Source organism: Lissotriton helveticus, chromosome 5_1 (genome assembly GCF_964261635.1).
Source record: "Lissotriton helveticus chromosome 5_1, aLisHel1.1, whole genome shotgun sequence".
NCBI classification, from domain to species: Eukaryota; Metazoa; Chordata; class Amphibia; order Caudata; family Salamandridae; genus Lissotriton; species Lissotriton helveticus.
Window position 1 is genome coordinate 2,023,110,103 of NC_136065.1, and position 26,584 is coordinate 2,023,136,686.

The 26,584-nt window shown below is 45.5% G+C and overlaps 1 protein-coding gene across 1 annotated transcript in view; it reads left to right on the forward strand.

Moving 5' to 3' along the window:
* The window catches only part of LOC144752849 (uncharacterized), a 785,061-nt gene that overhangs the window by 139,099 nt on the left and 619,378 nt on the right, over positions 1-26,584 (forward strand). Inside the window, exon 4 of the mRNA XM_078640687.1 lies at positions 45-104. Coding sequence (XP_078496813.1) covers positions 45-104 — 60 coding nt within the window. The remainder of the gene's footprint in view (positions 1-44; positions 105-26,584) is intronic.

A 26,584-nucleotide genomic window follows, 5' to 3' on the forward strand; every position in this document is an offset into this window, starting at 1 on the left:
GAGTCGTAGGATAAGTAGTTTTCCTCTTTTTCTCTGTTTTACAGGTGCAAGAAAGCCGCAACCACCATTGAAGAAGCGCCCCTTGAAAGAAAATAAAACTAAAGGTTAGTGCTCACGGCTACTTTGTAGTTAGCTTGGAGGGAGGGTTTTTGGAAATAAGTCAACCCCTCAAAATAAAGATTCTCTGACTCATCACCAAGTGCCAAGGGTGACTATTGCAAAGCTATGTACATTTTAGAAACTGATTACTTCACCATGCTAAGTTTAAACTACTGATATTCAACCAGAGGTTTAGGCAGCATCCCTTAATAGCCAAAACATAAAAGGAAAACAAACTTCTATATAATTGTAAAAATTGTTTGCATTATCATCTCAGTCATGAAGAAAACATAGAGGGACCACCCTACATCTACTTTTCTGAGCTCTTGAAGAGCCAGTCTTCAAGGGATTGGTTCAATGTGTTTTCCGTCATGGAAGTACAAGAGTGATATGAATTCTTCCCTCATAGCAAAAGGAGGAACAAATCTGGTTCGGTTACAAGTCTGGTTTCTAAAAATAACAGTCCTTGACTTTCTGATAACTCATCCTGTACTCCCTCAAGAATATTTTTGTTGTTTTGCTCTTCATGTTGTTACCACCCAATCTTGTTTTAAAAAACTGCAAAACCTCCTGTAAAACCTTGTCAGATTTTAATTCAGATCTCCATCTTTCTTCTGACACAATGGCTGTGCCATCTTCACAGACCATTTCCTGATCAAAGTATTTGTCATTGTCTTCAAAATCCTTATCAAGAACTTCCTCATCAGAAATGTGTGTCTGCTAAGTTGTTATCAACTCCAGAACAGTATTTTATCTCAAAATCTTACTGCTGAAGATTGACTACCCTTTTAGTATTCTTGCTTGAAACTGGATCCATTATTTCTTTTATGTTTCATACATTGTTTTGTGGTCAGTTCCAATTTCAAATGTACTACCCCCTAAAAAATATTTCCTTTTTCTGAGCCCAGAATACTAAAAGTGCCTCTCTTTCTATGGCTGAATATATTCTTTCTGAACGGTGAACAACCTTTACAACGAAACTTTTACAACGCACTACCATTACAACGCGGTCAATACAACGCAAACTATTACAACGCATTGCTCTAGGGGGCGCTCTAGGATAGGGAATAGGTTAATTTACTATCCAATAACCTTCCTTAGTGTCCACGGGGACTGGAGTTGGAATAGTAAATTAAACTATTCACTATCCAGCGCCCAAAAGCACTATGCGTTGTAATGGACTGCGTTGTAAAACTTGCGATGTAAAGGTAGGCGTTGTAAAAGTATGCGTTGTAACGTCATACATCCTTTCTGAACCTTTCAAACTTCTAGACAAAAATAAAATGGTACATTCTGAGCCTTGTTCAACTTGTTGTAAAACTGTTCCTAATTATTTAAGACTTGCATCTGTCATAAGAATAGAATTTTCCTTAGGGACAAAGTTCTTAGATTAGGTTTTTAGACTCAGTCTTTCCGTCCCCTCCTTGAACTCTTCTTCACATGCAGGATCCCAACCAAATGATGTTCCTTTCTTTAGCAATTTTCTCATTATTGAGCATATTCTGTAGTATTCTGCCATACCACAAAATTGCATTAACTCTTCATTGTTAGACGGTGATTTCAAATTGTGTATTGAATTAATCAGATCCTCTTTGGGGGTTATACCTTCTCTTTAAGTAATCTGATCTAAGCAGTTAATTGATTCCTTCCTGAATGTAACTTTTTCTAACCTTGCATTGAGATTGGAGAGTTTAGGTTTCTCCATGACCCGTTTTACCACCTATTCATTCTCTTCTTCATCTTTTCTAAACACTAGAATATCATCTTAATATATCCTCAGTCCTTTGAAGTCCCTGAATACCTTCTCCAAAGATCTCTGAAAAACAGATGCAACAGATACCAACCTACATGGTAACCTTGCATATCTGAAGGTTCCAAATGGAGTGATGAATGCTGTAATGTCACTTCACCCTTCCTCAAGTGTAATATGTGGATTGTTGGTACGCTGAAGTGAGGTCTGTGGTGGAAAATTCTTTTGCACCATTAAGCAACATGATCATGTCTGTAATGTTAGGCAAAGTATATCCATCTGTGACCAAACATTTATTAATCTCTCTGAGGTCTAGACATAAACATAAACATCCATTTCCTTTTATGACTATTACAACAGGCGCTAACCACTCTATTCTCTAAACTTCTTCAGTGACTACCTTATTTTTAAGTTTTTCAAGTTCTAACCACATTTCATCTTCCACCGCAACTGGGACATTTATCACTTTCCCACACACTCTGTCAGTCATTCTCAACCAAACATATTCTGTAAATAAAGTCCGTCATGCAACCCAGTCCTTTAAAAAAAACTTTAGGGAACTTTGACTTTGTATCCCTGAGAAACCTACACTCTATAGTTTTTTTGCACATCAATAAAATGCAATATCAATTTCCTTTTTAACAAATTTGGAAGATCATTTTTAGGATCAAGCATAATTCCCATTTCTCTCTGTTGTATCCAGTTCAAAATATTGTTGCCCTTTTGTGAAATGTATACTTTTGCATTAACCCAGTGTTGCTTATATTCTATCAAGCAAATAACATGTCCCTGTAGTTTGAGGGGATTGCTCCCATAAGCATAAGGATTTATGTTTCTAAGTGTATAAATTCTTCTAAACAATTGTAATTTTTGCTCGTTTCGTCTCTCTTATTTTTTCACTGTTCACATATATACTATGAGTTGGATTGTTGTGTAGCCGCTTGTCACAGAGGGAAGGAGCAAGGAGGAAGCCGTGCTGCTCACCCCCTTGGGAAACTACTGCTCCCATCACCACTGCATATCCGTCGCGCTCTTAAGCGCATCATCGCAACGTGGTGCGTGTTGCCGCTTGCCACAGACAGAAGGGGCAAGGAGGAAGCCGTGCTGCTCACCCCGCTGGGAATCTACTGCTCCCATCACCACTGCGTATCCATTGCGCTCTTAAGCTCGTCATCGGAACTTGGCACGTGTTATCGCTTGTCACAGAGGGAAGGAGCAAGGAGGAAGCTGTGCTTCTCACCCCCGCTGGGAAACTACTGCTTCCATCACCACTGCATATGTATTGCGCTCTTAAGTAAGGCTGTAAAGACAACAGGAGTATAACCCATAACCAAGTTGAGATCTGGGTAGGTATGCAAAAATAAACAACAAAATCGCAATTTGTATCATTAGGGGAGTCAGTTAGGCACACGCCCTTGGCGGTCGTACCCTGATCTGAGTGTTACCCCACCAACTGGATTGACTCCGTTGTGACGGGTTCATCGTTCCTACACCCAGGACCATTTGAGACCGTTGCCGGCAGACTGTCGCCTGCCGTGTTGGATTCCGATCAACACATATGCACGCCAACCCGGGTGCAGACTGCGGTGCACAAGCCATCCATATTGAACCTGCCACCCAACCACTTACAGGTCTTACTTACTGACTCTTCAGGACCTCTTCCTCAAGGACTCCCCACATCCTCAGGAGCCTTCACGCCTGACATCGCCCCACATGTACAGCATTCACACCTGACCTCTGGACACGGGACCGTGTCCACCGCCCACCAGCCACCGGCTAAAGCAGACGTTGCCCGCTGTGCCCCACCCGGACTGGCCTTTACCCCCTTTCTTCACAGCCAGCCTGACCCACTGCACTGTCCTCCCGGCTACCTAGTCCTGAAGATGATCCTGACTGATTAGGATTTAAACGTCATCGGAGTCCTCAACACAACTAATGGAACCAAAACCCCTTGTGGTTCAATCAAATCGCTAAGTTATTACATACCCTAATATTGTAAATCATTCTTTTTGAACCACAAAGTCTTCACTGTACAGATATGACAAATTTTTGTCACCTTGCGCCTCTTCGCTGATCTCACATTGTCACTTGCGTCACCACATATTGTAGTGTAGTTCCTATATCCCTGAAAGGCTTTGCACATTGAAATAATATACACTATAGTTTTGACATAGGACTGAGGTCAGTATGTCTCTATCGAGTATATTAAACTTAATTGTGTGTGTGCCAGCTAACTCAGAGGTCACTAGAAACTTTCTCGAATGAACAAGAAGGGATTAGTTTGTGACAACCACATAAACATGACAACTTTGTTTCCCTTAGAGTTGGAATAATCTTAGAGTTGTGGAAACAATAGATAACCGTTGCACTCAGTCAATCGTGCATGCTTCGTTTCTACAGAGTGTTGCACGGAAATAGGGAGACAGCCGTTTCAATAAAAAGGGTTTATTGAACAGTCTTATTTCCCATGCAAGAGATATGAACTGCTACAAACGTAAGACAGAATGCGAAGTATAAAATCTACAGCGTTTGCTGTAAGATAATATAATACTGTAATGGCATGTCTTTTAGCTATGACATATATTCATTAAAATACATACATAAATAACACAGGCTAAAATACTCATCTGGTGCTTCTAAAATAATCCTACTCCAGTGCACCTAGCCTAAGTCTAGTACGAGGGAAGAAGTAGGTGCTGTTTTAGTCTGGTTTAGTTATGCCAAGAGTTGCCAAAAGTCAATCTAGGTTCTAATCAGCTCTATAACTTAGAATCAGAGAGTTTGATATCTCTTTCCCGAGACTCGATCTCTAGCACCCCGCAAGGGGAGTCAGAAACACTGGAGTTGGATTCTCGGCGAGGAGGATGACAGCGTCTGGTCAGTGCGTCAGTTGTGGACTTGACTTCCTTTGGGACTTGCTGTGGTGAGCCGCATCGTGCAAGTAGGTATCCGAACCGCACCGTGCCTTGCCATATCAAGTGAAGGTGTATTTATACCTTGAAGGTGTTTAGGAATGACAGTATTGACGTAAAAGGCGGTCATAAGAACATCACAAATTAACCCCTAAGGAATAGATATTCATGAATAAGAAAGTGAAGCAGGTGCCATATTATAGGAGCCGGATTCAAAATGTAGATGTAGATGTATTTATTATCTACATAGAAGTGTCCCATCCAGCTAAAGCTTCTGAATCAGCTGAAATTTTTGCAGGATTCTGCTTAGGAACGGAATTAAGCTTCTGGACCATAGAAAATCAGCATGTAGGGACTGATTAACCATACCACCTCAGTATTTATAAGACAAAGTATGACTAGCTACAGTGTCTAACCTTACCTCCTAACCTTTCCAGAGAAACAAGTGAGTTGGCACCCCAAACACAAACATCTCAGCCCTCTCAAGGATCGCTGTAACAGGACACACTCTTTTGCTTTCTCTCTCTCGTACTTGTCCACAATAAGATAAATAAGAGACACAAGGGAAGTTTACAATACTTATTTAAACTACCGTGCTCTAAGATGCAGTATTTGTGCCACAATTAGAAAACAAATGCCTAGCAAAAATATAATTAGCATAGTTATCAGACCAGATATGAAAAATAAGGCTGTCATGTTATTTGACAGATTAGCCTACCTCGTTTCTACTGAAGCTAAATGATTACATTTAGTAGATCTCTAGGGTTAGTTGCAGACCCCATTCTTTCGCATTGATAGGTGGACGTCCTACATTTCAGTAGATGCAGTACTTTGCTTTATTGCTGTGCTCAAATAGACTCTCCCATAACTATAGACTGTGACTGATTCATTTTAAATATCTTCATGGAATGTATCGCACCCCAGCATACTCACACAGGATAGGCCTGACTAGTAATGCAAGATGCTTGAGATGCTCCGTGCCGGAGGCCACATTTGTGCATCAGACCTGGACCTGCACGACAGTGGCGGAGTACTGGTGCTCTATTTGTGAGATTGTCAGCATCTTCATGGGAGACTCTTTACTATCAGACCTCCGGCTGTGTCTACTGGGATATGCTAAGGAGACCTTGGACACACACCGACAACTAGTTGCAATGTTATTGCTCCTGGCCAGGCGCAGGGTGGCGATGCACTGGGGCCGCAGAACAGCTCCAACAATGAAAGCGTGGTTTGCTGTTGTCTCACATTGCCAAGCGCAGCTTACTACGTATTGGGGCCTTATGCCTTCAGCGAATCGTCTCCACAAAATCTGGGACCCATTTACTAAATATCTCTACCAAAATGCTACTGTCAAATTGAACACACTATATCCCACACTCACTTGCAGTTAGACTAATCCTTTTTAGTACATGCTGGCTGGATCACGATGCCCTGCATGACCCGTGCTGCATACTACATGGATTAACAAGGTGCTCTGACCCCCTCAACGATATACACCAACCATGTCTAACTATGTTGTGTGTACGCAATATATTGATTAGATTGGTATGTGCAACAGTGGGAGATGTTAGCACGTTGCTGCCAACTATGTGTTATTGAAAATCTTTCCCAAAAATGTATACATCTCTAAAATATAAAGTTAAAAAAAAAAGATTACTCCTGATAGGGCCCAAACCAAAAAGTTTCCGTTCTCAGTCTTTTTTTAGCAGAGATAAATACAGTTCAGTGCTGGGACTCGTTCTGATGAGAACTCTGGGACATATTATCAAGAACAGGCAATACATCTCTAAAATATAAATAAAGTTAAAAAAAAAAGATTACTCCTTATAGAGCCCAAACCAAATGTAGAAAAAGTATCCATTCTCAGACTTATTTAGCAGAAATAAATACAGTTCAGTGCTGGGACTCGTTCTGATGAAAACGTAGTCCCCGAAACTGGCTTTTTCGATTCTCGATTCTCTCTATTGGCAGCTGCCAGCCTCATGAAAAGCTTTTTCACCCTGGCACCTTCTCCTCTGATAAGGGTCAGGGGAAAACTTAACAAATCAGGTATGCTCAGTGCTTCCTCTTTTTTGTTAATGTAATTCCACTACATAATCCTATGGCTAAAATCACAAGCAAGGCAACCAGAAATTCCTTCTTGGTTGAATCCCGCTTTCGGATTTTCCCTTAGTGTAATACAAAAAAGAAGTGGCACAAGCCTAATGTGATCTTTCGCATTGGCTAAGCCAACTTCTCATGCAGAAAATAATTGGGACTCCATAGGTCTAATCCCAACAAGCACCATCAAAATTGGTTCTCCTCCTGCAGTTGCAGGTAACCTTCCGTGGGACTTCTCGCTGTGAATACACTTGTTGGTTTGATGGAAACACAGTCGTCAGAGTTGGAGTTTTACGCTATTACACATAGCTAAACAAGCGTTGATATATGGGCCAAAGAACAAACTACATGCACACTTCGCTGTGATCCTTTGACGCTGCTGTGAAATTGTGGCATCACGGATTTTGAATTGAATACTTACCTGAAGGCACTGATGGTTTTGGTTGTCCAGTTAATTACAGTTGGCTTTTAACAATTTCAGGACTTTGGGAGTCTGGCACAATATTTTTTATTACGTCGCGAAATTTGCATTGGAGCAGTGAGTTCAGGATATAACCCCTGATGAAGGGAATGGTTATTCCCGAAATGCATTGGGCTCTGGATCGTGGGAAATCAATTTTATTGTAAAATGCATTTATTGTGACACACCATTGTATGCCATCATATTTGAATGAACACATTTATGTATGAACTAATTTTACAAAGTAAGATTGATAGAATGAAGATGGACATATAAGCAATGATACTATGTAATATATCGACAACAATGTTAATCCTATGTTTTATGAAGAATTATTTTCATGTTTACTAAATATAGATAAACTCACGTACAAACTTTGGAGTAACGATTTGTTTAATTAAGTGTGAACGGAGTGTTCACTTAGGAACAGTGCACACTACATGTAGGTTGTATCCTGCATTTCTTTGAGCAGTTGCAATCACACCATATTGCAGCCCCACACATCAGCATGGGTGGGCCTTTCAATGTTTTTATTTTATAAAATAAACACTACAGGTTTAGTGCCTAAATTTAGGGCCAATCTAAACACAGCCCCAAGTGCATGATTAAAATGGAGGCAGTGGTTAGAGAGGCAAAACAGCCAACTACAACGAGAGTCAATGGCAACCCCAAGATACGAAAATGAGTTTAACCATGAGATATGTTTTCCCTTAATAATGTTTTCCCTTAATAAAGAAAAGTTGGAACTGATGTGGAGCGACCCTTCATCCCACCGGGTAGGTCGCTCCCCCTCCGCACAGGCCCTCCTGTGCCTCCCTGCCCCAGCTGCCGCTGCTGAGGAAGTTCAAGGCCCTCCACCACCCGCAGTCTACCACCTGCACCTCATCCCTGGTGGCCAGTGGTAGGCCGTAGGTAGGTTTGTTCATCCTCCGCTTTAATGCTTTTATTGTATTGCCTGTATTTTCATTGTTGTGTCTGTGACTGCTGTTGTCTGACTACCCTGCTTGTACGTGGTCCGTGCCCCCTTTTTCCCCTCTGTTCCCCTCGCTGCCCCTGTGCCTCTCTGCCAGTTCTGCTTTCTGTTCTTAGCTGCCCCTGTATTTCTGTACTCTGTAATCTGCCTCCGTTCCACTTGTTTTTTGTGCCTTTCTACCATCTGTTCCACTCGTTTTTCCTTCGTTTTTTGTGCCTTTCTGCCCTCTGTACCATTCGTTTTTTTCCCTTGTTTTTTTGCCCTTCTGCCCTCTGTTCCACTCGTTTTTTGGTGCCCTTCTGCCCTCTGTGCCACTCGATTTTCCCTCATTTTTTGTGCCTTTCTGCCCTCTGTTCCACTCGTTTTTTTGTGCCCTTCTGCCCTCTGTGCCACTCGTTTTACCCTCATTTTTTGTGCCTTTCTGCCCTTTGTTCCACTTGTTTTTCCCTCATTTTTTGTCCCCTTCTGCCCTCTGTTCCACTCGTTTTTTGTTCCCCTTTTGCCCTCTGTTCCACTCGTTTTTTGTGCCCTTCTGCCCTCTGTTCCACTCGTTTTTCCATCGTTTTTTGTGCCCTTCTGCCCTCTGTTCCACTAATTTTTTTGTGCCCATTTGCCTTCTGTGCAACTCGTTTTCCCCCCGTTTTTTGTGCCTCTCTGCCCTCTGTTCCACTCGTTTTTCCATCGTTTTTTGTGCCCTTCTGCCCTCTGTTCCACTCATTTTTTTGTGCCCTTTTGCCTTCTGTGCCACTCGTTTTACCCTCGATTTTGTGCCCCTTTTCCCTCTGTTACCTTCGTTGTCCCTCACCACCATCGCCACTGCGTTCCCTGTGGCCCCGCCCCCCTGACTGCCCACTGCCCATTCGCTGCCCCCACCTCGCACCTCCCAGCTGCTCCTCCCTCCCACCTCCCCAAATATGCCAGCCGCTATGCGGCCAGAGGCGCGCCTAAGGCAAGCCCATCGGCGCCCTTCCTCGCCTGGACCGAGCCCAGCACCAGAACCCCTGACCCCCGCCACGACGACCGCTGCCACTACGACGCCGGCACTCTGCACGCTCTCAACTCCGGACGGAGCCACACCTGCTACAAGGCCACCCCAAAACGCACACACGGCCCCTTCACCTGCCGGAACTGCAGCTGCACCATTCTCAGAGCCGACGAACCACCCGCCAAGAAAGACCCCAACCACCACCGATGCATACTACTGAACAGCCGCTCCACACGCAAGCATGCCGTCGAGCTCAGGGACCTGCTCGACACAACATCCCTGGACGTCGCCTTCCTGACAGAGACCTGGTTTAATGACTCCTCCGCACCAGACATCGCCATAGCCATGTTGTAAACAACAAGATTGTACAGAGTTCCCCAAGGGCAAGGAAGGGATGGAAGGATAGTAATAATAATAATAATTATAACAACTCTCTCACTGGGAATGGTGTAGCTGGTATAGAACCATGACAGGGAGAAACGTAATCCCTTATCGGAACTTAGGATGCCTCACACAACTAAAAAGTGTGGACGACCGTTGTCATCCTACCTGATGGTTGTCTCGTGTCATCATTGGCCTCCTGCTCCAACGACAGGCTGGCGGTGCAATGCCTGACGGGTAGCACAAATGTGCTACTCTTTTGGTGGAGTTCTTTTGTTCCTGGCCAATGGGTGCATGTGTGTGAGGGACCTGAGAGATAAAGAAGTGAGCGTGAAAAAAGAGTTAAAAAAGGTCAGTGAAGTCCACTTCAATTGCTTTATTCATGTGGCTTACTGCCTTATTAAAATAGTGGAGCGAGGGGTACCGAGGCTGACAAAATTAGGTGGTTCGGCTTCGTTCAACCCTCACTTGTAATGTGGTCAACATGTTTCATGCCTCACGGCAATTCATCAGGACCTAAAGTGCTCATCGACTTGTGAAAGAAGTATTCAAATACAACCTGCGTGGTAGAAGTACCAGTGCAGTGAGATGTCTGTGTCCTGCGGGGGTTCACGCCCTGTGTGAGAGGGAGAGAAAGGAAGGACTCAGTATCACCTTGCAACCTAAAGGGATTCTAGGTCAAAACGCATGGCAGCAATTGGAGCAGTATGTATCCAATGGTTCATGTAAACAGCCCATATTAAGGCACAGTGAGAGAGAATATATATTAAGACAATAGGTTAAAAATCCGTGAAAAATCACCGCGAAGGTCACGGGGGGGCATATAAAAATTAATGAAAAAAAGATGATTAAGGCTTGTCACACAATGTGTGTCACAGCTCGCCGGAAAAGGGAGCCATCAGCACTACACAAGGGGGGGTGTGGAGGGGGGGGAGACAATCAGGGGGTATCAAAATACACAAGGTTGATTTCTTACCCCTTGGTCTGGGTGGTTGGTCCCCACGGACTGTCCTCGTGGGGCCTGAGCTGTGAGATAAATACCTGTAAGAGGAAAGTGGGGTGGAGGAATAGGGAGAGAGAGGGAAATGGGCAATGAACCCATGGTTAATGCGTCCTCTAATTGTGAGGACCACAGGTGGTATCACCGTGGTGGGTCAGATTTCAACAACCGAGCTCATGGGGTCCGGCCGAGGGACCCCGGCGTCTCAAGGGACGTAATCTGAGCCGGACATGCCGCGGGTACAGTTGCCCCACCAGTCCAAATCAGGGGACGAGCAGCCCGACCCTCGGGGCCGATCACAGTCAGATGTCAGCCCCCGGGGGGGGCATACGTGGTGATGTGGGCTAGTGTTGCCACTGCTCGTCTATTGGGATCAAGGAGGGATGTGGGCGCTAAAAATAACAAGGGGCCACATGTGTAACATGGGCGTGCGACGAGGGAGGTACTGTAGTGGGGGGAAAAGAGAAGGGGGGGGGGAGTGAAAAGGGGGGGGGGTTTGGGGGTGCATCGATATAGAGGGGGAGAAAGCTTCCATGGAGGAAGGCGTCGCATGAGTAGGTGCGTAGAGGACCGTTCAATGAGGGTCATCGTGATACTACTGTCCAAATTGCGTGGGCTAATTTGACCGAGTAGGGTTGGAATGGGGGTGTCCCCGAAAGGAACACAACCAGTGTATCAGTGGACAGTTTCGAATAGTGCTGCCAGTGAATATGGTTGTGCCAGGGAATGTGGAATCGAGGATGCGAAGGCTGCTGGGCATCCGAGGGGGGATTGAGGGGATGGTTACATTTTGTTCAGTCCAGTGAAAACTCTATAATTGTGAATAGAGTGGGGATAGGAGTGTGTAGTATTACAATTAACCCCATCGCCATAGCCATCCCAGACGTTACAACATCACCCGCAGAGACCGCACCAACGGAGTTGGAGGAGGAATCGCCATCGTCCACAAGAACAGCATCATTGTCTCGACTCGCACTGACGACGCGCTCAGCACTGCCGAACACATGCATTTCCAGATGCACACAGACCCTAACTCCACCCACAGAGGCACCCTCATCTACCACCCCCCCGGACCCCGCCCCCAGTTCAGCGGCTCCATTGCCGACTTAATCATCACGCACGCCCTGACCTCCACTGACTACATCTTCCTCGGAGACCTGAACTTTCACCTTGAGAACAACAGCGACAACAATTCCACAACCCTGAACGATACCCTCGCCAACCTCGGACTGAAGCAACTCATCACAACGCCCACCCACTCTGCCAGCCACACGCTTGACCCCGTCTTCTCCTCAAGCCCGTACGTCTCCATCAGCCACACCACCGAACTCGTCTGGACCGACCACCGCTGCATCCACTTCGCCTTCCAGAAGCCCACCCCACACCACCGCACCCAACAGATCCCCTGCCACTGCTGGTGCAAAATCACCGAAGCCCAACTACACGCAAACCTCGCTCTCGACCCACCCTGAACCCTCCAACACCGACGACGCTGCCCACAGCCTCAGAAGCAGGATCGAGGACTGCACCAACACCCTCTCCCGCTGAAGAAACCCCCCCACAGAGACACCAGCAAGAGGGCCAGCTGGTTCACCCCAGAACTCCTAGCCTCCAAGCAAGCCTGCCGGAAACTAGAGAAGAAATGGCACAGTGAACAAACTCCGTACAGTTATGCAGCACACAAGGACGCCATCCGCAACCACCACCACCTCATCAGGGCGGTCAAGAGGACCTCCTTTAAAGACCGCCTCGATGACAAAGCACCCAATAGCAAGGAGCTCTTCAACATCGTAAAGGAACTCTCCAACCCCAGCTCCAACACCAACGACATCCCGCCGTCGCAAGCCCTGTGCGGCTCCCTCGCCACCTTCTTCTACCTCAAGATAGCAGACATCCACGACAGCTTCAACACCCAGACAGCCCCAAGAGACAACAAAACAACAGACCCTCCGTACACCATCGACCACGACCGTCTGCTAGCCTGGGCCATCGTGAGCATCGATGACAACATCAAGACCATGCGCTCAATCCACTCCGGCTCTTCGTCAGACCCATACCCGCACCACGTCTTCAACAGAGCAAGCAGCTCCATCGCACCCCACCTGTGCAACATCATCAATCTCTCCCTCAAGACCGCGACCTTCCCAGAGATCAGGAAACATGCCGAGATCAATGCCCTACTGAAAAAACCTAATGCAGACCCAAGAGACCTCAAGAATTTCCGGCCAATATCTCTGCTCCCGTTCCCGGCCAAGGTCATCAAGAAAACCATCAACAGACAGCTAACCCGATACTTCGAAGAAAACAGAATCCTGGACCCTTCCCAGTCAGGGTTCCGAAGCCACCACAGCACCGAGACTGCCCTCATCGACGCCATCGAGGGTTAGGGGAGTCTCGGACCCTGGTGGAGTTATCGGCACTCTCCACCCTGTACTACTTCCTGGTTTTGACTCTGTTCCGAACTTTTAATGTTTTTACTATCCTGCTGAAGCGGCTATTCGTCCGGAGGGGGTTCGGGTGTCGGCTCGAAGGCGACAAGGTTGAGAATGAGCGACTGAGTTTCACATTGAGTCTCGCTGGACATGGGGTTTGCGATGATACTATCAATGGAAGGCAGGGCGGTATTTGAAGTTTCCCTTTTTACGCTACGAATTTACAGCTTACTACGTTTTTGATTTACTTCAGGGGATTCTTGGTTCGGGCGAGGGGAGGGGGGCCGGGGATATGTTAGACGATGCCCTCCTCCGCTTCTTCCTTCTTTTAGGCCTTAGTTAGCTGGGACAACAGGCACGCTGCTAGTGGGTTGGGCTGTAGCCATCTGCAGGGGTGCAGGGTGGGGGGATGTTTTTTTTTTGTTTTGTCTTCATCTTCTTTCTATGGCCTTCTCTTCTTTCCTTTCTTTCATCTACGGGATGTGGGTGGATTATCCTGAGCTGCTCTGTTTCTCATATTCGGGTGTCATGTCTTCTGACTGTAATCATCCTGATTTTGCGGGTGGAGGGGCTCTGAAGGTTTCAGCCTAGCCGAGTTGTGGATTGTTATGTCCTTACTCCGGCTACGTATTAGCTAGTGTTGACGTCTCAGTCATCGTTTAATTGATATTTACCCCTTTAGTCTATTTGCCTGTTCACCTCCGCAATGTGCTTCGTTGCATGGTACCCAATGTATGTACTCACTCTCTTCTTCAAATAATAAAAATATATATATAAAAAAAAAAACGTTACACAATATTTTGAACCATGTCTTAATATCAGATTTGAAGAGGTCGGCCGGTACGCCGTCCGGTCCCGGAGCCTTATTGCTCGTCATCTGTTTTATTGCCACTGACATGTCTAAATCTGAGAAAGATAAGGTATACGCCTCAATCTTAAAATCTGGATTGACACAAATGTCATCCCCGTCGTATACTGATTTAAAATGATTATGCCAGATTTGCACCTGGATACCAGAATCAAGATGACTATAAGGAGGCTCATGAAAGAAAGGCTTGGAACTGTTTTTGATTACATCGGTGGATAATAACTCTTCCCAGACTTCCTTTCTGATCTCCTTTTTCCGATTTGTTTGAGCCAGTTTATAGCTTTTCCTTAGTGCGGCTATTTTGAACGTGTCTGGTGGGTTTTGTTTCAAAGCAGCCAACAACTTCCTATGGGCTGATGAACAGCTATGGTCGAACCATCTCTCCCCAGCCTTATCCTATCCTTTACATGGCCGTTTGAGGTCCGAGGAGATTTGTTTACAAAGTTTGGTATAGGCCGTCAAAACAACCTCATCCCGATTACATACATTCATGCAAATGGACATGTCGTGACCCACCATAGCCAGCAAATTGGCATGGAAGTCCTGGGGTACCACCCGGCACCATTTAATTCTTCGGGCTTGGTCTGTGGGCCGTAAATCTAATGTGCCCACATTCCCCGTTTCTTTAGATCATTATGGTCAATGTGACAGGATTATGGTCACTAAATGTGGACCAGGATACCGTGTACCCGCTTACTCTGGTAAGTAATGTAGCGCTAATAGAAATATAGTCAATAGTTGACCCAGTACTATTACCCATAAAGGTTGGTACCGCCAGGCCCCCCCCCAGTTGGTTTTGGGTAAATCAGACCGCTAGCTGCCACCAGTTCCTCCAGGTAAAGTCCCTGTGAGGAATGTTCGAAATGGGTATCTTCTTGGTCGGTCGGTCCCAACATATCCCAAACATGGCATTTATTGTCACAACAATGTATGTTAAAATCACCCAAGACAATAACCGAATAAGGTTTGTTATTTATCTCATTATATGAGTCGAAAAATTGAAATAGACTGACTAAATGTTCATTATTAAAAACTCTTTCAAAGGAATTTAAAAATTCACAATAAGCCAATTGCCAACATCAGTAGACACAATTTGTACAGCCAGACAGTGTGGTGAACATGTTTCCAATTTGGTATAAGTAACCGCAATTTTCGGGGAAATCAGTGTCAGTAAACCACCCTTTGCCCTCCCCATAGGGGAAGCTGTTGCAGATAAGCAAAAGTTTGCATAACTATCCAAATTAAAGGAATTATTGGTGTCCCAAGTTTCCTGTTGCCCAATAATATCTGACTCAATTAAACAAGCCCTCCACCTAGCATCATCACACTTCCTTTTTAATCCCGTGATGTTCCAGCTGAGCATCTTTGTCCCTGCATAGTTTGTCTTAATGGGAATACCTGGCGCTAGTGTTTCCTTTAAGACCGGCCCACTATTGATGACAGTCTCCGTTTGTACCGGGGGTCCCAGTCAATCGATCTCCTCTAGGTCTGTAAATGGCTCGAACCTATTGAGGGTGGGGACAGTGTACTCATAGATACCCCGGGAGTGTATTCTCTCTATTGGCTCGATCCTGCCTCTTCCAGATGATAGGGTGTTTCGATAAAAAAATCCCAAAGGTAAAATACCGAAGCGCGCCCCACTTAAACTCCTGGTTTCAGCCCTCTCTGGGATCAGTTTAACAATTTGTGGTGATCCAAAGTTTAATATCACACAACCCCCCCTACAGATTTTAACAGAATCCCCTATCCAGGCAATCCTGCGTGTCATTAAAAACGCGACTGCCTAGTCCTGTTAGATTATCCAAATGATGGAGGGCATTATTCCTAAGGGAGGTCCAATGTTCCTCCATCCCAGATTGTAGTGGGGGTACATTCGATAAGATGACAGTATAGGGAGTGGCCTCCGATGGTAAGTTGAACTGGGTAGATCTGTCTTGTCGATTATGTCCTCCATGGTCTGCCCCAGGACACGGGACTTCACTTGTGTCAGGCCTTCGTCGAACATTTGGGACAGAGTTACTGCTTCTCGAGTCTTGAGCAATTCGAGGGGCAGTATTACAACCTCTACCTGACACCCCTGGCAGTTCATTTGGGATAATGGGTAGTTCCTTCAACTGATCAGTGGACAATAACCCTCCACCCACCATAGTGCGATGGGGCAGGAGTAACTGATTCTCAATTTTGCTCAATCTATCATCTATTTCAGCTAATTTACTCGAAATGGGTTTGAGTAGAGATAGAATTTTTTCCTCAAGTTTGGCTACTATTCGATCTTCTAGGTCAGATTGCACCTGCCTAAGAGAGCTTTGTGGATTAACACTTATTTGCCTGGATACAATTGGGACAACCACCTCTTGCACACATCCTTTCCGTCGACGGGTACCTCTGGTTTTAGAAACCTTACTAGCCTGATATGAGGTTACTGGAATGCTACCTGCCTTCCTTTTTTTTGTTATGGCACTAGCAATAACGACATTCCCCCCTTTTCCTGCAATTGCTGGCCATTGCTGCCGGGTTTTAGAAGGAGAGGGTCGATCATTAACAGAAATCTCGGCTACCTGGGATAAGTCATCCGACACTACAACTGGTGATGCTGAGGCAGAATGGTGAATCTGGGCCTCATGCACAGTCACCGATTTTCTTGTTTCCACTGTGTCTAATGGCAACAAAGGTCTGGGTAATGGGACTCCAACAGAGGACCGAATGGGTTCTAGCGACAGCTTCTTTTGGGTCAACTCAATTTCATTGATTAGTGCTGATTCGGCCCTAGTGAAAAAAGCATCAAGAGTGCCCACTATCCCTGCAACCCTGACCCCCTTGCCTTGACCCTTGTTCATTATAATTACAAATACAAGGATAGGAATACAACACTTACGGAGACAAGATTGAACACACTAACCCAAGTCCTTTGGAATGCGAGGGTCTAGATGAAAGAGGAGTGGCCCAGCCCAGCCTCCTCCAGCCGCTGACGGGCACGGACGGGCCCGCCCTTGGCCCGTGCTTCGCCCGGGCACGCCCGCGCGTGTCCCGCGCTAGGTCCCGCGCTGCGGGAGAGCTCAGTTCAATTTAAGCGCCTCCTGGCGCTGGTTGATGATGCTGCACCCGCCAAGAGTTCTGGGGGATGTAGTCCCTTTTGCTAGTCCCGGCGTGCTGACCTGCAGAAGCGGATCCCAAGCAGCAGATGATGGCGGTGTGGACGACAGGAACCCGTTCAACAGGTAAGCGGGAGTGGGCAGCAGCAATGACCCTCGGAAGGCAACAGGCACAAGTAGAGAATAACGTCCCCTCAGTGATAAATATGTTAACAGTAGTAATTCCTTATCTCCAGCCAACAAAAATACACATTTGTGCAGAGGGGTCTCCCAGCATTTCAACCAGAATATGGAGGTCCAAGAAAGGTAAGTAAACTGCGTAACAACTTGGGCCTCTCAGATCTACCATCTAGCCATGCAGGGTATATCAGTTGCTGAAAAAGTTTCACACTGAGTTACATTATTACACACATAGAACAAATGTCGATTTAACTGCCCAATTCCACTACATTATGGACATTTTTGAGACTTAAAATAAACCTATGCAGAAGAATTACCCATAGAATTTGGATTCCAGGATGGTTGCCGGCAAATGGTAAAATATTGAACAGCTTAGAAATGCCAACCACGATGGCCAAAAACTCTCCAGGCTTTACCCCCAGCAGAATGAATAGTCAGTATTGAGAACATTTTAACCCCATCTCAAACAATGTCCGCCAAGGACCAAGTTTCCTGTAATACTATAATATCAAATTATGAGCTATAATTAACCGACTGGCTAATTCTTGGGTACCTACAGTTAATAACCACAGTACCACTTAAAGTGTTTAGTAAGAGATCTGGGCCAGTCGACTCTCCTAATAAAGAGTACATTGTTATACTCTGAGATACTGAAACCAGAATTTCTGGTTGGCCAATGATACATCTTGTTTGTAGGTTCACACTCAAATCCCACCCTGGATAAAGACAGGGAAGGAACATTGGTAAAAACTGCCACATAGAGACAATGATCTGAGGGAGATTAAGGTAGGGCGGATAGTGACACCATTTTACCGGGACGACATTCCTTGTTAAAATTCAGGGGCAATTTTCTGCCTGATGATTATGTCTCCCCCCGAAAATTCAAGTACTTCCTACGAAATTAGTATGCAAAACAGTTGGTTCACCATTACGATGACAGTATTTATTACCTCCATCTCCTCCACCCTAGTGCTCATTAAGGCCACATTATTGCAATTGATCCATTTTAAGATAACTTCGTCCAAGCTTGCTATGTTCTCCACCAAGTTGGTGACACTTTAGACTTTTATCTGCCAAAAAAGCAGGTCCCAATAAAGGGTTGTTGGTTTCTACCCTATCTTCCCCATGGCCCGAAAGAGGTTCCAGTTCAGAATGATTTTGGGTGGGATATTCTCATTGAAATTTCTGGGGGCACTGGTTTTATCACCACAATCAAGCTTAGACTGTTGATTCCTTTTGGCAGAGGGACCTCCTTCACTAACGTATGAGGATCCAAGGTCAGTTGTATCCTGTGTAAAGATCGTGGCCCTCCTGGTTGTGTCTCTCTCTGCTGATGCACAATGAATAGTCACTGGGTTGCTGGATGCACCGATGAGGTGTAGAGGTGAGTTAGTTAGAATATTTGCCAATAGTTCTCCTTAGTCATGGGACAGCCTTCTTTCTGACAGGTCAATTTCTTAGGAGATAACTCACCACTCTGGCCAAAAAGGTATCCAGAGTGGTGCCTTGTGGTGCCTTCAGCTTTATCACAGCATTTTTAATTCCTGCATTGTCCCTATGTAGCAGGCACACCTTTCTATAAGCAAACAACACTTGTAAAGGAAATGCTAAAGTCTCAATCAAGCTAATAAGCAAGGTAACTGGGATAACAGCCATGCTAAAGGCCAGTACAGTCATTGAGGTTTCTCTGCAATCTGCAATTAACTACAGTCCTGCGGAGAGCCTGCTTCTTCTGGGTGATGACAGGTAAAAGTGGATCCCGTCTTGGCATGGTCTCCTACAGGGCACAGCCTGGGCGTGTCCTCCTTGTCAACCACCCTGCAGGACATGTTGGGTGCTTTAGAGCACTGTGATCCCTTCCTCCCCGGCAAAATACCCTGGGCCTTCAATATGGGCACCCACTCCTCTCCTATCATCTCCTCATACAGGTGTCCCAAGCTGCAAGACATGTCTGGCACGTAAAAGTGCTGTGTGCCCTTAGTCTCCCAGGCAAAGAAGTCCAGGCCCTGACGTCTGAGGTACCACTCCTCCACTCTTCTCTCCTCGTACAGGCATCTTCATAATAACATAACTACCTCAAAATTGGAAGAGCCATGTCTTTTCAATGTCTTGGTATAATCTTGTTCAAGCCCATTAATGAAACCTAAGTCTTGCATAATCCTCAAATTAAATGTTAATGCTGTCCTCAAAGCCAACTTACTGCTGTTCTTCCAATTAGTGTATTGATATTGATATCCTCAGAGCAATGGAGTTCTTAACATCCTAACAACCACAAGCTATTTCCAGGCACTATGCTAAATGTTATAAAAGCAATAATAGCAAGTATGTGTTTTGAAATACTTAAGATGGATGACACAGTGATAAATATAGCAACTGAGCTATTCTCTATCACAGTGTTGTCAGGGAAATAAAAAAACAGCGCTAGGCTGAAGGATATTACTCTTCAAGGCAACTGTGTGACCACTAACCGCCATTACATCTGGCTTGATAGTCTTTGTGCAGTCACTCTAAATTATGGTCAGATACCAGTTGTTTTGTATATGATGGCTGATTTTATCTTATCTTGCAGACTTGAAAGTACTATTATATCGGGGGGTCTCTAGTTGGCAATGGTATTTACCTTTGTCCAATTAAGGACCCTTACATCTAAGTCAGGATAAGGAGATTACACTCCTTAATAACCCCTGCTCACCCCCTTGGTAGCTTGGCATGAGCAGACAGGCTTATCTCAGAGGCAGTGTGTTAAGCATTTGTTAATATACACAGTAATACAGTGAAAACACTACAGATGGACACACACAAGTTTTATAAATATAAGTCTTCTTTATATAGACTTATCACAAGAGGATAAATGACAAAAATCCACAATACTTTGTGAAGTCAATTATCTAAAAAACACAAACCAGCTGGGTAAGACCTAAGATTACCTAATGCATATGTTCATCAACGTTCTATGTGGTCATCATTAGAATTACGACATTACAAATTCAACTTATCTATTATTGACTAATTGTGTAAACTTCTGTCAAACAAAAATATACACAACTATCAAAAGAGGGAGTAAATACACATGTATATAACACAACAGAATTTTTATTATGACATAATAAATCAAACAAAATAAAATTTAACAAGAACTACAATTCATAAAACCTTTCTTGTATCAATTTATAATTAAAAATTACAGATAATCAAAGAATAAAAACAATTTTTCAAATGTGAATAACTAAGGTTCCTTCCAAATCCTAAAACATATAAAGAGGACCTATATTCACAAGAAACATAAAACGTGGCCAGAAAACTAATTTCTGTTCGACGCGCGTTTCGGCGTTTCCACAAACGCCTTCTTCAGGAGCCACAAGATTAGACTGTAATCATTTCAGTTAGAGCGGAAGACTCGTTTTTTCACTGTTCTGGTTTTTCTAATTGCAGAATGAAAATAATTCACATTCTTAGAGCCCGATTGTTTCAGCGTATACTGGAAACCAGCATTACCAAAAGTTAAGTTTAGGTAAAAAGGCTCGTTATCTCAATGTTTTCGTTTTTTCAAAGTGCAGACAAAAAATCAATCACCATCTCAGAGCCGATTTGTTTCCTCGGAGTATTACTGGAAGCCGGTATTTCTTTGCTTAGATTACGCGACTCATTTCCTCAATTTGTTGTTTATTTCGGAGTGCTGCAAAAGAATAATTCGCACTCTTGGGACCCAAGGGTTCCAGCGTAATTCTGGAAAGCGGGTATTTCCTTTTAAAAGAGATGCGACGAGATAAGTCGAACAACGGATCGCGGACAGGCTGGATGTAGCCTCTGGCGTCTCCCGACCGTTAGGATGCGAGAAGGCGTTTGTGGAAACGCCGAAACGCGCGTCGAACAGAAATTAGTTTTCTGGCCACGTTTTATGTTTCTTGTGAATATAGGTCCTCTTTATATGTTTTAGGATTTGGAAGGAACCTTAGTTATTCACATTTGAAAAATTGTTTTTATTCTTTGATTATCTGTAATTTTTAATTATAAATTGATACAAGAAAGGTTTTATGAATTGTAGTTCTTGTTAAATTTTATTTTGTTTGATTTATTATGTCATAATAAAAATTCTGTTGTGTTATATACATGTGTATTTACTCCCTCTTTTGATAGTTGTGTATATTTTTGTTTGACAGAAGTTTACACAATTAGTCAATAATAGATAAGTTGAATTTGTAATGTCGTAATTCTAATGATGACCACATAGAACGTTGATGAACATATGCATTAGGTAATCTTAGGTCTTACCCAGCTGGTTTGTGTTTTTTAGATAATTGACTTCACAAAGTGTTTATCCCTGTCGCTTGGTTTTCTTACTCCAAAACAGGGGGTCCTTGTTTTTTGCACCAAAAATCCACAATACTACACTTAAGATTGCTTAAAGATAAAAAAACGTTGCTTAGTTCAAGTCGATAATAAATGCAACAAAGTTCTCAACAAAGTACCTGGATGCGTAATGCAAAGTAAACAAAAGGCTGATGGTCCGTCCAGATTTTTCCGCCTTAGTGAAGCGAACTCCCTAGGGGAAGGGTAGTTGTCCCAACATTCCAGCTGGAGGGGACACATGTTAGACCTGGCATCATTGGTGTGAGTTTCCCTTCCATTCTGACGGGTTTCCTCCTCTGTTTTGCTATGTTTTTGCTGTTTATATACTTGGGCACTGTGCCACTGCTATTCAGTGCCACAGTGCAAGTGCTCCCTAAGTTAAATTGATGTGCTAATTCGTGATTCCATGATTGGGTTATTTTATTTACTTGTCAGCTCCTAATACAGTGCACCATGTGTGCCCAGGGCATGTAAATCGAATGCTGCTGGTGGGCTTGCAGCACTGTTTGTGCCACTCACAGAGGCAGCTTGTAAAGTGTGTCTCAGGCCTTGCATTGCAAGGCCTGTGCACAGTCTAGTACTGCCATGTTGACTTGGCAAGTGCACCCACTTGCCAGTCCCTAAACCTTTCATTTGCTTCATATCAGACACCCCATATGGTAGGCCAAAGGGCAGGGTGCATTGCAAGGACATACTCTTGTGTGTGTAGCATGTCCTTGTAGTGAATTACAGCCATTTTCGAGATGATGCGCGCGCCTCAATGCTTCGCAGAGTAGGGGATGCATTGTGATCCTTACCGGTGCAGAGGTGATGCGTAGAATCTCGGCCTGCGGGCCTGTAGCGGGCCTGTTGATGGCGCCTTGATGCGATGCGATGATCCAGTTGTGATGCAAGAAGATGGCCCCCTTGATGTGTAGACAACCTGGCAGCCTTGCGACGACTCTGTACTTTGGAGCCGCGACAGGCCCTGCGACATGCTTCTCCGGTGATGCGATGGCGACTCTTTCAATGGCGTCACACTTCTCCGCTGATGCGACAGCAGGCACCTTCGATGAACACACGCTTCCAGGGAGATGCGGCGAAGGCTTGTTTCTCTGGCGATGCGACGATTTCTGCTGCAGCGGCGACACGCTTCCTCTCGATGCGTCACGCTTCCAGCTCCCAGCAACATGCAAATGTCTGGAGTTGAGAATTGATGATTAAATCAAAAAGAGACTAGCTCAAGTTACTTTTAGGGGAGGGGGAAGACTCTGATATGTTTTGTCACGGAGTGTGAACACCCAGCAGGTGTGTTCAAAAAGCCCTCACCCACCAACCTGGTTGGTGGCATGCTTCATCATCGGGCCCACCTAGTGGCACCTAGCGTGCCCCGGGTGTGCTTCAACGCCTGACTACAGCGGAGCTGGTATTTTACTGAGTGTGCGGTGAAGATAGTTAAGGAAGTGATGTTAAAACGGCTGAACGGTGGTCCCAGTACCCGAAGGTAAAATTAGACTTTAATACCTGGGCCTCCGTCAGCGGTTAAAAATAAGGCTAGGGGATGTAAGAGGCGAGTTACGACCTCTCACATCCAATGGGTCAACATGTTTCAGCCAGTGCCTTATGACTAGACTGGCTTTCTTCAGGACCTAAAATAAGTGAGTGCAAATTACCTAGTGGGGGTGTAGGGGAGACTATGTGTCTACACGCCCTAAAGTGTATCTACGTGTGAGAGGGGGATTCCCTTCTCAAGACCACGCAAGTTATTTGCTCAGTCTGACCTCAAGGTTGGGAGGTGGCAAAAGGCTTGACCAGTACTTCTGGGTTGAGCCTGCTCTGGACCTGTAGTGCCTCCTTCGCATACCGGTGGAGTTGAGAATTCCCAGCAAGGAAATTCAGAGGGGAGCTGGAGATGAAGTCGTTTGTCCCTGAGACTTCAGCAGGGGGCAAGCACAGTTCAAGCCATTGGAGAATATTCTGAAGATGATAAAAGTCCTTAAAAAGTTCCTTCTCCTTTCCTTGGCAATGAACCAACCACTGCAGGCCACCCCAGCAAACAGCACACTGGCAGAGGGGCAGTAAAACTCCTGCAGCTTCCTTGGTTCTTCTCCTTGGCAAAAGGTTTCTTGTTCCAGAAGTGATCTAAAGTTCTTGGGACTGGGTCCCAATATTTATACCCCAAAATCCTTTGTTCTATGAAGGCAGAGAGCCCTCTGCCTGGTCTAAACCAGTTCCTGAGCACTTTGTTTACATGACTCTCTTTTTCCTTTCACTGTGCAGGGCAGAGACATCAGCCGCCCCACAGGAGTTGGAGCCAGCACAGGGGAGGGTAGATACAGTCTCGGAGCACTTTGTTGACAGGATTCCTTCTCTCCTTTCACAATGCAGAGCAGAGACATCAGACAAGCCACAGGAGGAGATGCCAGCATTGAATAGGGAAGGCCCAGCCCTTTTCAGGTCCCAGGTGCAACTCCTCCCTCCCATCTAGATGCAGATCTCTCTATTCACAACTGGGCTGCCCGAACCTGACTCCTGGAATCCCCCAACGCAGTCACTCACAAAGCCAGACAAGGAATACATAACCTAGCAGAGGCAGGCCTGGACAGTTAGGCAAGAAAATACCTATGTTCTAAAAGTGGTATTTTCAAACACAGAATATTAAAACCAACTTTACTAAAAGATGTATTTTATTAGCGTTCAGGCATACTAAATTCAAAAGTCTACCATGTTCCCTGAGTCAGTTAGGAATAGGAGAATGTAATAATCTAACTGCCCATTGTAGCCTATGGAGAACAGGTAGCCTTCAATAATGAAAAACGAAAATGGCTGTAATTCACTACTAGGACATGCTACACACAAGAGTATGTCCTACCGTATACTTGCAATGCACCCTGCCTTGGGCCTACCATAGGGGTGTCTGATATGAAGCAAAGGGAAGGTTTAGGGACTGGCAAGTGGGTGCACTTGCCAAGTCGACTTGCCAAGTCGACATGACAGTACTAGACTGTGCACAGGCCTTGCAATGCGTGGCAATGCGAGGCCTGAGACACACTTTACAAGCTGCTTCTGTGGGTGGCACAAACAGTGCTGCAAGCCCACCAGCAGCATTCGATTCACATGCCCTGGGCACACATTGTGCACTGTATTAGGAGCTGAAAGGTAAATAAAATAACCCAATCATGGAATCACGAATTAGTACATCAATTTAACATAGGGAGCACTTGCACTGTGGCACTGAATAGCAGTGGCACAGTGCCCAAAGCATATAACCAGCAAAAACATATCAAAACAGAGGAGGCAACCCGTCAGAATAGAAGGGAAACTCACACCAATGATGTAAATGTAAATGTAGTGTATTTTGTAAAGCACACAGCTGCCCCAACGGGGCGTCCCGGCGCTGTATAACGCTGTGGAACCCTTCCTGGCTCTCCCTGTGAGATGCCCCTCCTGGGCATCCCCAAGGTGAAGCCAGTCATCCCAGTGTTGTAGGGGCTGTTGTGGAGATTAAGCAAGCTATTGCCCAGAGTTGCAGCGTGGGACCAATGATTAGAGTAGGCGTCGAGGCGAGAATTATTGAGTCCGCGGACATTGAGCCCAAGACCCTGCCGCGTCGGGACTTGAACCCTGGTCCCGGGCTCGATCTCTGCTTCAGAGTCTGCCGCTCTAACCAGTGAGCCACACTTCTCCAATGATGCCAGGTCTAACACGTGTCCCCTCCAGCTGAAATATTGGGAGAAATAACCCTTACCCTAGGGAGTTCTCTTCACTAAGGCGGAAAAATCTTGACAGACCATCAGCGTTGGCGTGTTCTGTACCAGGGCGGCGTTACACCGTAAATTCCATACCCTGTAGGGAGATGGACCACCTCAACAACTTTTTGTTCTCACTCCTCATCTGCATCAGCCATCTGAGGGGCCTGGGGTCGGGCTAAACCTGGAAGTGAGCCCCAAACAAGTATGGTCTCAACTTCTTCAGCGCCCAGACCACAGAAAATGCCTCATGCTCAATTGCACTCCACCTCTGTTCCCGTGGAAGTAACCTCCTACTGATGAAGGCTACAGGTTGGTCTAGGCCATCTTCATTAATCTGTGATAGAACAGCCCCCACACAATGCTCTGAAGTTTCTGTCTGTACAATTAATTTTTTTGAGAAGTTGGTCGCCTGAAGCACGGGTGCTGTGCACATGGCAGTCTTCAGGGCGTCAAAAGCCTTCTGACCAGTCTCAGTCCAGTTCACTTTCTTGGGCTGTTACCTGGAAGTCAGCTCAGTCAAGGGTGAAAAAATGTTGCCATACCCCTTGACAAACCTCCTGTAGTACCCCGTGAGTCCTAAAAAGGCTCTCATCTATGTTTGAGTCTTTGGGGGTTCCCATGCCAGGATGGTCCCAATCTTAGGTTGTAGGGGCACCACCTGGCCGCTTCCTACCAGGTGACCCAATTACACCACGGAACCCTGCCCGATCTGGCACTTACTTGCCTTGATCGTGAGGCCTGCCTTTCGCAGTGCCATCAACACTTCCCAAAGGTGATGCAGCTGTTCATCCCAACTGGGGCTGAACACTGCAATGTCATCCAGGTAGGCGGCACTGAAATCCTCCAATCCAGCCAACACCTGGTTGACCAACCTCTGAAATGTGGCAGGGGCATTCTTCATCCCAAAGGGCATAACCCGGAATTGGTAGTGCCCATCTGGTGTGGAGAATGCCGACCTCTCCTTAGCCCCATCAGTCAAGGCGATCTGCCAGGGCCCAGATGTCAAATCAAATGTGCTGAGGTACCGTGCAGCCCCTAACCAATCAATGAGCTCATCAGCTCTGGGCATGGGGTGGGCATCAGTCCTGAATACTGAATTGAGCCCTCTGTAGTCCACACAGAACCGGAGTTCAGGTGTGGCACCCGGCGAGGCAGCCTTTGGGACCAAGACCACTGGGCTGGCCCAAGGACTGAATGAGGACTCAATAACCCCTAAAGCAAACATCTCGGAGACTTCCTCCTTAATGTAAGCTCTGACCTTGTCAGTCACT